Genomic DNA, 13432 nt, shown 5'->3' on the forward strand with positions numbered 1-13432 from the left:
AATTGCCAACATGTAATCCAAGCAATTCTTTGGCGGTGAAGAGATCTTATATGAAATGTACGTCAACACACCAATTACCACATCGGTCTTACACACCCTGTCTGTTGGCCTGAGGCTGTTACACGGCATGGTGTACAGTTCTTCAGCATTGTTAGAAGAAATGCTTCTCTGAAAATCAGCATAACGATGAGTCATGTTGGGAAATTAAGCAGATTTGGGGCGTTAAGGGAGTTACCGATGCCTGTGGGTATCAGACACACTCTGCTTTGATTGCAGAATATAAGCTTACTCTCAGGCACTTTTCCTGTGCTGCGGTGCTTGCTTATGCAAGACAAACATATTTACATCGCCACGCTCGTTTGATTGTTAGAGCTTGCCTGTGTTGTGCAGACTGCTGTCTTCACCCAGTGGCTGAATGATACAGAATTTTACATCGGACTGGTTTTATCAAGTTAATGCTGTTGATATGGTCATTGTCATATGATTAGAAAATTCATATTTAAAGGCTTAGTTAGTTGCTAGGAGGCACCTGATGGCTGAGCATAAATGTCTAACATAATAATTGTTTCCAGAACTTTCTGCCTGATTACCCCTTTCCATTTTGCTCACGAGTTCTCTCCACCAAAACAAGCACCGTTAGTTTTGCAGGACTCAATGATCAGTTGATATTGATGCTAGAACATGAATAAAATGCACATTAGAGATACCTGGAGATTGCTGAGGAACAGAGAAGGACAAACTTGAATCTATGAATTTTCTGAATGTGCTCTGGGAGTAGGTAAGTGGATTTGAGTGGTGGTGTGTAATATATTGACTGAGAGTAGTGCACTGACCGGTGCGAATGTCATGATTAATCCCCTCCACAGAAATGATGGCATTAGGTATTCCCTTCCCCTGCATGTCCCTAACCACTCCTTTGATCCCACGATGTACCTGCATCATATTAAATAAACATGCACACACACACACACACACACACAGACACATGTACGCACACACACACACACACGCGTGTATGCACACGAACACACACACAAACACACACACACACGAACACACAAACACACATGACACGCACACCCGCACACACATGCACATACACACACACACACAAATTTCAAAAACTGAGAGACACACTTTTTAATGCTCACGGCATTTGGCAAACTTAATAACCATAATTAATATTTGAATCAGATGTGATATTTAACAACAGATGGAAACCACCTGTTGCGTATATGATTTAGAAGAACATTAGTAGTAGTTCATCTGAGCAGTCGCACTTTAGGAGTTAGTGTCATTTTCCTGTTGTTTTTGTTTCAGTATTTTAAGGAATGTCTTGACACATAAATATTTACTCTGAGGAGACTACGGGAACACTCTAACCTCTAGTGGATTATCTGGTTGTCATTTCACACAACCCTCTCATATCTCTGTTTAAAGACTTTAATCTTCAGCTGAATCTCTTGGTGCTTCATACCTTTACTGAATTAACTACACACACACAAACACATGTCTCCAAAATAAAATCATTTTTAATGCACTCTGCTAATTGCTGTCAGCATTTAAAAGGCAATGTGATGTGTTATGATACATAATTGGGACATCAGAGTAAGTGTGAAGCAGCAGTGACAGATAACAGATAATTGAGCCTAAAACCCAAAGTCTGCCTAAAACTCAAGTCTTCAAATATTATATGGAGCAAGACATGTCCTGAAAAATCTGTGTGTCTGTGTTTGGCATAGACTCATTGACTGTCTCCCCCAAGTGAACTGTGGGGTGTTATGACCGGTGGTAACGGCAGTGGTGAAATGAACAGTAAATTGATTTCCTCACAAAATAATTCTTATATATATATTTTTTTTCATCCCTCCTTGGTTTCAGGGCAGTATAGCGCGAAGTCTGTGATAACCATCATTGCAGGCGTGTAATTTCATGCAGAAACTGCTTGGTGCAATTCATCATCTTGTCTTTATATAACCGTTAAAAGTACCTTTCATAATGGTATAGGCTACTAGTATGACATGTATTTGTGTGTGTGTGTGTGTGTGTGTGTGTTTGAGAATGAAGACATGTGGGTTACTGCATGTATATAAGGGTGCGTGCGTGCATGTGTGTGTGTGTGTGTGTGTGTGTGTGTGTGTATTTGTTTGTGTATGAGAGAGGAACTTCTCCACATGCCCCAGGCCCTTCAGAGACTTGCTGTGGTGCACATGTGAGTATGTTCATAAATGTGCACTCACACACATGGGTGCGTGTGTGTGTTTTTATGTGTGTGTGAGTGTGTGTTTGTGTGTGTGAGAGAGAGAGAGAGAGAGAGAGAGAGAGAGAGAGAGAGAGAAACAGAAAAAACACACCTGTTCCATGAAGACAAGCAGAGACTCACGGTTGTTCTCCCATTCATCGGGCAGATCACTCTCATGGGGATATTTATCACAGCCCACATACATGGACAGCTCAAAGCAGTTAGTGTGTAAGTAGCTGAAGTCATTCATACCTGTCAAAAGCACAACAGAACATCTAACAGCATATCTAAGACCGACAGGCCAAGAAAACCGCTCACTGCTTTCAGATGTTATGAGGGATGTTATGATTTCTCTGGACTTCCGATATTTTTCAATTTTGAGGAAGTATTTATGACTAGCATGTGCTGGATTCTGATATTTTTAGAGGTTTTTTGTCATTCATAGACAAGAAGCTAGTAAAGTACTGTATTAATGTGTTCATAACAGTTTATAAGAGGAACATTGTTATATAATTATATTTGATTTGAGTCTTTGTCTTCTGTTCTTTTTGTTCTACTTGCTTATATTTTGACCTAAAAGAAAATTTGCCAAATAAATAAATAAAAACTTGACAATTTTTCCTGACTTGAACAAAAGTTTTGACAAAGTGTTGAAAGCCAGGCCTGAGAGACGATGCATCAAACAAACACATCAGCTGTGTGTTTATTTGGCAGAGATTAATCTAATACTGATAAACAGAATGTTCTTCTGAAGTTCTTTGAAACTAAAAGGTCAAACGAAATGCCAAGAAAATAGAGAGTCATTTACATAAACATCCAAACAGACAGCTAAGAAAATACTTGTGCAGCTGCCTAAACAAAACTGATTTCTGTGGAACGGACATGACGTTGGCATAACTGAGGGACTGGTTTCTGTGGAACGGACATGACATTGGCATAAAAGTGCTATGAAATGGAAAAAAATGGGTATTATGTCAAACAGAGAAAGGATTAAAATTCAATTAAAACAAGCCCATTGGGAGAGATTCACTGATCCAAAGAATGCCCACAGCTGTCTAGGCTGCAGGACACATCACTTCTGTACAGTGTTATGTCATATATAAATGGTCAGAGTTTTGCTGGATTCTGGCAGTTTATGTCATATGCTGACATCAACTGTTATGACCAGTTGTAACCATTATCACGAGATCTTTATGACATATTATGTCACTCTTATGTCACTGACATAAGTTTGAACTGAAGATCTTATTAACATTAATCAGTCGAGAGATTGAGGAGTAAACGACACCTACTCCCTGCTGCAGTGTGCCATGAGGCTCCATTGATGGTTCCATCCTCCTTAGCGAAATCTTCAGTGTGGCACACTCGACGACTTGCATCCGTCATCAGTCGGTGGGTGGAGGCATAAGAGAATGCCAGCCATCGAAACACGTGATCATCTGGGGTGGGCGTCTGTTCCCGGAGCACGCCCTGCGAACGAGCTCGGTCGTACGGGAAGGTGACTACCAGCTCTCCCCCCTGGAGGTTGCCACCCAACACAAAAGGGATCTTCTCCATCCATGCAATCAATGCCCTTGTCTCCACAGCAACCTGCCCGGGCAACGGAGCAGAACATCACGACTCAGTGCCCAAGGTTATTCAAGAGGCTTATATAAAACGGATTCTCTTTGCATCTTCTAAGACAGAGCACATATGTTATCGCACTTATAAACCTTAAACTACTCATGGCCTAAATTAAAAACATACTGATCGTCTGTTGCATAATTAACTAACTTGTGTATTTGCATTCTTAGTATTAAATAATTCACTGTTCCACATCGGTGTAGATGACACAAAAGCTGTAAAAAGTTTTCTTGTGTGAGCTGCGGTGGCTGAGAATCCATCCATGAGGAGAGGTGGAGCCTGTCCAGCACTTAGTGCTGTGGAAATGTTTACCCCAAAGCTGGTATTCACATTTGCATGTGATCCAATAATCAAAAAATAAAGGCAAATTAGCATTGCAGTGGAGCACACGCACTGTTCGTGAAGCGTCTGTTTTCAAACACACACAGACACACAAAGGGGTGACTGAGGACAATACTCTAGCTTTAGTCTTCAGTATAGCTTCAGTCTGTACTACTGTAAGTCATGTTTTTGAACTCCATCACAGTCAGTGGTCTGCTAAACACATCCAGATTTCTCACAAGGAAACAGACTTAAATTTGGTGAAATGCCAAAAATAAACTCAATAATGGAAATAGTCATGCCCTTTTATAAGAGGTACGTGACCTGCATGTTTTCTGTTGTTCTTCCACATTAAAACAATTTTACAACATGAGTTGCACCCAACATGTGGCATCTTTCTGAAACACATATCAACAAACTGCTTGTTTATACTGAAGTCATAACTGACCGAGGCATTTTTAGACTGGTACCACTCTGGAATGGGTATGTGGTGATTGTGGACTTTTCGTGGGACCCATTTTCGAGCTTCTGCCTCCCACAGAACAGAGTTCAGGTCAGGGAAGTTATGATGGATGTCCAGACCGTCTTGGCTCCACCGACCAATGGACCACCCACCCAGCTCTGAGCCCTACAGTAAGAGGGGAAATGTGTGACAGATTGGAAGTAGCTTGTGTCTGTGTGCGTGTGTGTTTACATGTTGTAAAAGAAACCCCTAAGGATCCTAATTCAGGTTGTTTTATAAATGTCCTAATATTCACAAAAAAGTTCAGTGCGCTTTCTACATACATAATCTGACTATTAATCAAATAGGACAAAGTTGGCAAACACAGCCCATTTTGCAAACAAATACAACATGTTTTACAAAAAGCACTAGCAAATAATTAGGGCAAAGTTTGCAAACATTATCATGTTTCGCAAATAGATGTAATGTATTGTGTGTATCGTGTGAATACCAGCAGGACTTTATCTAAACTTTGTTGACAAAATTCTTTCTACAAAGTAAACTGATTGTGAGTGCCAGAGTGCAGGTAGCAATCCCAAGTGCTGGGAAAATGATGGTTCACAACAACGGGTGGTGCTATTCAAAGAGTGATCTTATCATTTTTTCAAAGAATTTGAAAGAATTTCTAGCAAGCGAAAAACTCCAATTGTCAGTTTTCTGTCATTGTTTTACAACACGTCACTTGGCAGTCCACGCAGTCACAAACTCTTTAAAATTTAGGGGATGCAGGTAGAATGGACGTATAGAAAATTGAAGTTAGTAATGCCATAGCTCTTGTGGCTAGCCTTATTAACAATTTTAGTTTGGGACTTGCTGGGTTTTATAAACTGAGCACATACTACTCACGTCTTCTGTCACATCTATTGACTGAAGCACTGCACTACTGTAAAGTGCCAAACAATGGAGATGAATGTGGAGTTGAAAGGCTAGCCAGAAAAGCAGCTATTAGATTTTGTCTAAGTTACAATATTCTAAAGGGCGCCACCTGCTGGTACAATATGTACTTTGCTCAGCATATTTGCTAAAGGGGTTCACATAGTGAGGAAAACATTTGTCAAAGAAGCTGACAGGAGATAAAACCCTGCTGAGAGCCCCATGATTCACAAAACAGAGTGAGTGCATTCAGATACACTCGCTGTGTTTATTTGTAAGTCGTGTCCTGAATTTGTTTGTGGACCATGATGTTTTTCTCAAAGTACACTTTAGCTGTTTACTAACAGTACTTCTGCATTAGTAAAACGTATTTTAGTCATTTTCGCAGCATTACATATTTTCAGGCTGTGTTTTATCTCTGTAATAGTCATTTTTTACTCCCTGAAAAATGCATGGAGTTTGCTGGAGAATTTTAGGATATTTGCAAAACCAACTGCATTTGATTGTTCTTTTGGTATGAATTTGTCTCCATGAAACATTGAAAAAAAAAACAAACAAAAAAAAAAACATAAAGGCAACTGAAACCACAATAGAAGCTATCAGCCATTCAAACTGACTAAAATGAATTTTTGGCAAAATTTATATTCATATGACTCATTTATTATATCTGACTCACTTACGTTTGATTGGAATGAAACATCCAAAATCAGGAAGTGGTGGAAGTCTCTGCACTATTACATATATAAGGCTCCTCTGCAGTGCTTACTTGGCAGAGACAAGGGCAGAGATGCAGAGGAGTGAAACTTTACTTAGTTACCATTTCTGAAACTATTCTCTGATTAACATTTTTTTCTACAAAAATCTGGCCCATATTGTACTATGCTACCCATTGTACTTACTGCCCGTAACAAAGTTTAGTTTCCAAAATTTGTGAGGATGAAAAGCATTTTCAAACCGATAAAAGTATGTGAGAGGAGTTTTAAGTTCAACCTCTGAACCAATGAACTGTAGTCCTTTGAAGTGGGGAACCAATCAGTGATCCTTGCTAAGCTTCCAAAACTGAAACTAGAACATGGACTAGGGACAGATGGCAGTCTAGTGGACCTACCATTTCAAAGGCTTTCTCATACCCATCGGGGTTGATGGAGGGCAACAGGTGTATTCGGGTCTCCTCCACCAGGTGCCGTATCCGCGGGTTAGCAGACAGGTACTCTTGACACATGAACTGCATCAGGAGCAGGAGCAGCTCTCGCCCCAGCACCTCATTTCCATGGGAACCGGCTGTGTAGCGAAACTCTGGTTCACCTGAGGGAAGGACGCGGAAGGAACACGCACACACACCCACACACATAGATACACACACACCCACACAAACACCCCACTGTGAAGCCTCAGGTGAATCATCACTAGTGCGGACAGCTCTGGAGCAAAGGTTTTGTTTTGTTTTTTTTTTTACAGAAAGAAAATACAATCACACCTACTGGGATGATCTAAAAAAAAAAAAAAAAAAACCCTCTAAAGTTTTAGTTGTAAAAGGTGGAACTGAATTTCTGTGTCCTGATTGGATGGCTCACCCAGCTCATGCTCTCCGGGGTTGTCTGAGATTTCAATAGCGTAGAGTTTCTGACCATTATGGCTCTTGCCTATGTTGTAGATCCTTGTTATATTGGGGCACATTTCGTTCACGACCTTCATGAGCTGTAAGACAAGATGAGACAGGCCTTCCAAAAAAGTGGAAATAGCTGAGTCATGTGTGTTAGATTAAGGCTGGAACAAAATCCTGCAGGAGGGTAGATTTCCATTAGTGAGTTTGGTTACCACGGTATTACGTAACCCACCTCCTCAGTGATGCTAAGACTCCCTGGCAGAAAACAATCTTGACTCTAATTCTTTCTAATTAGGTCCTCCTATGGCAGAAAGCCGTGGTGTTAGAAAGCCTGAGAGGTATTTGTTGGAGATGGGTCAGAGCGTTTGGATATTCATTTCAGAGGGACAATAAGTACAATTTCTGAAATTGTTGTATAAAACAGTAAGAAATTATCAGAAATATCCAAAATGCGCACAGGTGAAATGAAATATTCCAGCTTCAGGCGGTCACCTGGCGCGGCCAGAAAACCACAGGGAAAAGACAAAGACTGAGGCATCACAAAGAGAGGCCATTAAATCCAGGGGCCGTCATTAATAATACAAATCTGTTTTTCTTGTTTTCTCTCCACTTGAGGTGCATTAATCACGACAGATAGATGAGATTTTAATTAAACGTCTCTCTCCTGTCGCAATGCAAGGACGCTGTTGTTGACGCGGAGAAAGGCGTTGTGTTAACCTTTTATGCTAATGCCTGTGCTTTTCTTAAATCACTGGATTAGTAAAGTTATGTAAGACTTTTGTATCATCTCAAAGCTAAGAGTGGACCAGGCGCACACTTTAAACTACTGTGAAGTGGTTGTATTGCTTGGTCCAGGGGAATTTAATGAGGCAGATGCTTAACAGAGAGAAATCAAATCCAAAACCCACGTAATTTTAAGAATCCAGAGGCTTTCCGAATCAGTTAAAATTGTGAACTAACTCATTTTATGAGAGTGAAACAATACCAGAGTGGCTAACTCACAGAGACACAATGATGTCTCATAGTCTCCACACAAACCAGGTTATGGTCAGATAGCCATGTGACCTTAGACCTTCAAGCCCTCAGCGTTTTTCGTTTTGTTTTTTTTTCCATCTCTGAGATTTTTTTTTTTAGGACAGCTGTTTACATTGTCCTAATGAGTGCCCATGTTTCCTGTGTACATTATTGAGTGAGTGATGCACACAATGTTTTTTTTCTTATGCACTTCTCACAGAGTCAGGAGGGAGAGCTGAGTGTGCCTAAAGCACAGCCCAGCAGACTGGAAGCTAATCAGTCTGGATCTGGAACCTTTCTCCAAAACACTGTCAGCTCAGTTTGCCCAGGCACAAAGCCAAAGCCATATCTTAACACTCACTCCCCTCCTCTTGGCGTTCGCTTCTATTTTTGAGGTGAAAGAGATAAGAGTTTTCCATCTACAGTCAACACTGAGGGGGAGTGCTATGATACTAGTAGGTAAACACACAAACACAGACACACACGCACACAAACACATACACAGAGAGAGAGCAAGAGAAAGAGACAAAGAGACACCCACGTCCCAGAGGAGAGTCAAGGAGAAGTGAAGGCCCTTGTACCTGATGCTTCTGACTTAACAAAGTTACAGTTTTATATGAAACTTCAGAATGTGTGCTTTCACACTGGACTGGGTGAGCAGATGTAACATTGAAGCTGAATTAATTCTTTTTCACACAAATTCCTAACAGAATACATGTTGGCACTTGACTGTACATGTAATTTGTAGTTTTACATACAATATTTTGATGCTATATTATGCTGAAATTTTAGATGAATGTACTGGAGAGACCATCACAGGTCAAAATCATAACCCTCACCAACTAAAAATTGGTATTGTTTTCAAAGGAAGGCATATCGTGTTAAATCTCAGGTAGATGGTTCCAGTTTGGAGAAACCTTGGGGATTCCTCATTAGTTTTAGTATTTTCTTTCATTATCATGTGCAGTTTTATGGAAGATTATTTTTCAAATCAGCAGTCTGCTCTCAGACACTCCAAAACATCTAATTCAGCCCTTGGCATCTCCCAGACGAACATGCCCGGGTTTATATCACTGGCAAATGGAATTCATCTCACACAGGACTACACAGTCAAACGCACACACACACACACACACACACACACAGAGGCATTCTGCAGAATTCTGCAGGATTAGAGAACCAATCAGTCATAGAACATCCATCTGGTGTTCTACACTCCATCTGCATGGCCTTGGCAATCTGATATTCAGTTCTACAGAAGTGACAAGAAACATTATGACAATAATCAACCATCTAATCCTCTCTCAGGATAGTCAGTACTGAAGATGGAAAATATGAGTACCACTCTATAAGTGTAGAGTGCTGTTGAGTACTGACATAAAGTTCTTTTTTCATAACTTCTCAGAAAGTGTCCAAAAGTCCAAACATTCAAAACACGTAAAATTATGAAAGAAATCATAAACTATATGAAAATAAGCGAGCCAATACATGTATGAGTGAATAAATGAGGAAAAGAGAAAGAAAAGAAGGAATGGTGGAGATGAGGATGACCTTGATTAAGCATGAACACCATTTTCTTTTTTTAACGTGAGGAAAATAGGAAAAGGAAAAGACTGGATGAATTGAGAAGACAATAAAAACATCCATCTTACCTGTCTCATTTCTTTATAACTGTGGTGTTTGAAGTCCAAATTGTCTGTTGTTGTAATTTCATTTCGTCTGTGATAGTAATTGTTCGGGTCTAAGAAACACATTTACAATAGAATAGTATTATTACCACAATGGAAAACGGCAAGGATGGTCCATATCTTCCACACCCCACTGTGTGAGGGCACTGAATTGGTTTTAAGGAGAATAAGTTGGTTCAAATGGAACCAAAAGCATGAAACCCTTAATCTGTGATGAACATTAATAAACTGACACTCTTTTACCTGGCATGGGACACCCAAGGACCTCCACCCTCATGCACACACTGCCCCCGGTGTACCACGATCGAGGGTTGAGGCGAATGTAGCGTGCCATCACGGGTTTGGGGAAGGTGTTGAGGACTGGAATCTCCTTCTCTTTATTTCCAATGAAGATCTACTGAGGCAAGCAGAGGGAAAGCCATCACTGGAAACTGACCACTCCAAATTATGTTTTTACTTTATTGTCCTGCAGTAGCTTGTCTAAAATTAGACATCTCTGTTTTAAGTTTTCAATACTTAAACTGTCTGTGGATTGGTTGAATCATTGGCATCTGGTAGCAGAGACTTGACTCGAGGCTGTTCATTATCACCAACAAAAGTAGTTTTTTCAAACGACTGTCAGCCATCACAAAAACAATTGCTATATAATTGTATCATTTTCAAAGAGGTCATAGCAAAGGTCATAAAGATTTGAGGAATTTCTTTGCTCTGAGGACAAAAATAGAAATAAATTATTTAATTTTGTAGCAGTTCACTTTATTAGAGAATTATTCCAGTATTATGTCTTTACAAACAAAAAGAACTAATACTCTGGTGGTGAGCTTCTTAAAATGATAATGAAAGGTTAATTGATGCAACCATAACTAAAGCTATGACATTAAATCTCTCACAGAAAGCCTCTTACAGTGGTGCTGATATTGTCATAGATGATTATAGAGTAGCATGCTGGGTAAAAGAAAAACTGGCTTGGTAAAAATACTATGTTTTGCCTTAGACTAACATTCATAACTAATGGCATGGCCCACTGGCTCAGAATTGCTGGGGCAATTCTCCATAAACTTTGATGAGTTTCCCATCAGTCTGCCCATCATCAGTACATTGTAAAAAAAAATCCATTGTTTTTCCAGAAAAAAATACGTAGCAGCTGTGGTTGCCAGAATAATTCTGTAAAAATACAGAAAAACTTAAACAACTTTACAGAACAACATGTAAATTTTACAGTTTAAAACTGTTGTATTTCACAAAAAATTACAATTTAAACCGGTAAATCCAACAGCCTTTAAATAGAAAAGTGCAGGTGTAACCTACGTTGTGTAGACCAGTAGTTCTCAACTTCAGTCCTGTCAGACCCCCTGTCCTGCACCTCTATGTTTTAACTCTTTATTATCACAGGTAATTGAGTTTATCAAGGGCTTTATGATTAACTGATCAGTGGAATCAGGTGTGTCACTCCTGAGCACAGTCCCGCACCAGACTTGAACTCACAGCTTCAAATATGGGAGGCAGGCATGCTAGCAAGAAGGCTAAAACCCATGGGTGCTAGCTTCTGTCACTAGCCCGTTTCTTCAGGTGTCGGGGAGTGGGTTAGAGTCCAGTGTGGGACTGTGCTTGTCTACACAACGCAAGTTACACTACTACTATTATAGTTTTAGCCTACTGATATATTGTTAAATGTACGCTTACTCAGTTCTAAACAGACACATCACCTGTTTTTTTAAACCATTCATATTAACATAATTTTACTCTTGGCCTATTTTTACATATTCTCATCTGTAAAGTGTAACATATGAATTTGTAAAACGTAATACAGTTTCTTTCTGTATGAAAAAAAAATCTACCTGACAAAAAACACTATTTTAACACTGTCATGTTGTAATTTTAACTGTATTGTACTGTTTTGTGTATTGCAGTTTTTCTGTGTTTAAGCTACAGTTGTCTGTAAATTCTACAAAGAAATATGATTCTTTCAATATATTTTTACTTTAAAATGAACAGTTGTGTTTGGCTCAGTATTTCACTGTAGTATTCTGTAAATTAAACACTGCCTCACTGTTTCTCTATTTACAGTTTTTTGCTGTCCTGATTTTACAGCACTACACTGTTAATTTCATGGACATTATTTACAGTGTTTCACTTTTAAATGAGCAGACTGGTGGAAATCTCCCTGTACAATCACTGCAGAACAAGGATGCCGTTTCAAGAAGAAACTCTCAACAAGTAATTGGAAAATCTCCTTTACTGTACAAAATTACCATGAAACACAAGCTTAACAACACAGCCAAATTCTCTCCTCTGGCCGTTTACAAACACAGAAGGTAAAATGTGGACAAAGTTTCTACAAACTAAATTACGATCAAAAACTGATTGAGAGAAAATTTTTATGGCTTTGAGTTTGATTGATAGCTTTATTGTATGTTTTTAGATACCTAGCTTGGTACATGTCTATAAGAAATGGGTGTATTTTGGGGAAGTGACTCCAGCCTAACCACCCTTCTGCCTGAGTTCTGGGAGCACTGTGTATATTTGCAGCCAGTTTTCCAGACAGTCTTTTGACTGTCTGGAAAACTGTCAGATTGCTTTCACAGATAATACCAAATGTGCCTTGATGTACAGCAGTGAGTTTGATAGTCAGACTATCCACTGGTAACTCACCAGGTCTCTGGAGCCATTTTTCAGTGGGACCCAGGTATGGCTGTCATTACTGAACAGAACTTTGTATGATGTCACCCAGTCGCTTCTGAAAACAGTGACAAAAGGGAAAAAAAGAAACTTAAAGTCTAGTATAAAAGATCAGTGGAATAGAAATACTTAACAGAGCACATGAGAAGCATACTGGTCATTAAAAACTAAAAGTTAAAAATCACATGTTCTTGATTGATGCAGTGTTGTCTGACAGATCTGATATTTGCTCTGTTGTACTAATAGTGTTATTAATACATAGTAACATCCTGCTTATTGATAAATAAGAAGTAGTTAATCTGAAAATTGTATTTGTAACGATGGAATGGAATTTGTGCGAAAAGAGATATTTTACTAAAAACATTGAGATTGGGCATACATGTTTAGCTCATAAAACTAATGAACCAGAAGAATTTTCATTTCACTGTGCACTAACCCAGCACTATGCTGGGAAGATGTTTTTTTTCTACTTAACCACAACCAGATAGCTTACAAATACAGTCATTCATACACACACACACACACACAAACACACACACACACACACAGAGTGTGAGAGAAAGAGAGAGAGAGAGAGAGAGAGAGGGACAGACAGACAGACAGAGACAGACAGAGACAGACAGAGACAGACAGACAGAGACAGACAGGGAGAGCAGCTTCAGTTCTAAGAGCACTAATAAAAGTCTCTGGTGAGTCTGAGGGAGCCATGAAGACAGGGTCTGTTTTTGACTTATCATCCAGCTTGTTTCACTTACACACTCTTAATCTGGAAATAAAATACGACATTCATATGGTTTTAACTTCCAGCAGTTACGTAAGCCCAAGATGGACAGAAAGGGAATTCCATTGATCAGAAATAGAGAAAAACCCCACCCAGTCATTCA

General features: G+C 39.4%; 1 protein-coding gene across 1 annotated transcript in view; it reads right to left on the reverse strand.

The window, feature by feature from the left end:
• Positions 1-13432, reverse strand: part of cpxm2 (carboxypeptidase X (M14 family), member 2) — a 33732-nt gene that overhangs the window by 1974 nt on the left and 18326 nt on the right. The window contains exons 5-13 of the mRNA XM_030774318.1: positions 12522-12606; positions 10113-10263; positions 9834-9922; positions 7136-7259; positions 6670-6866; positions 4635-4814; positions 3535-3832; positions 2355-2494; positions 834-933 (exon numbers count right to left, since the gene is read on the reverse strand). Coding sequence (XP_030630178.1) covers positions 834-933; positions 2355-2494; positions 3535-3832; positions 4635-4814; positions 6670-6866; positions 7136-7259; positions 9834-9922; positions 10113-10263; positions 12522-12606 — 1364 coding nt within the window. The remainder of the gene's footprint in view (positions 1-833; positions 934-2354; positions 2495-3534; positions 3833-4634; positions 4815-6669; positions 6867-7135; positions 7260-9833; positions 9923-10112; positions 10264-12521; positions 12607-13432) is intronic.

The sequence above is a fragment of the Chanos chanos genome, chromosome 5, assembly GCF_902362185.1.
Source record: "Chanos chanos chromosome 5, fChaCha1.1, whole genome shotgun sequence".
Taxonomy (NCBI): Eukaryota; Metazoa; Chordata; class Actinopteri; order Gonorynchiformes; family Chanidae; genus Chanos; species Chanos chanos.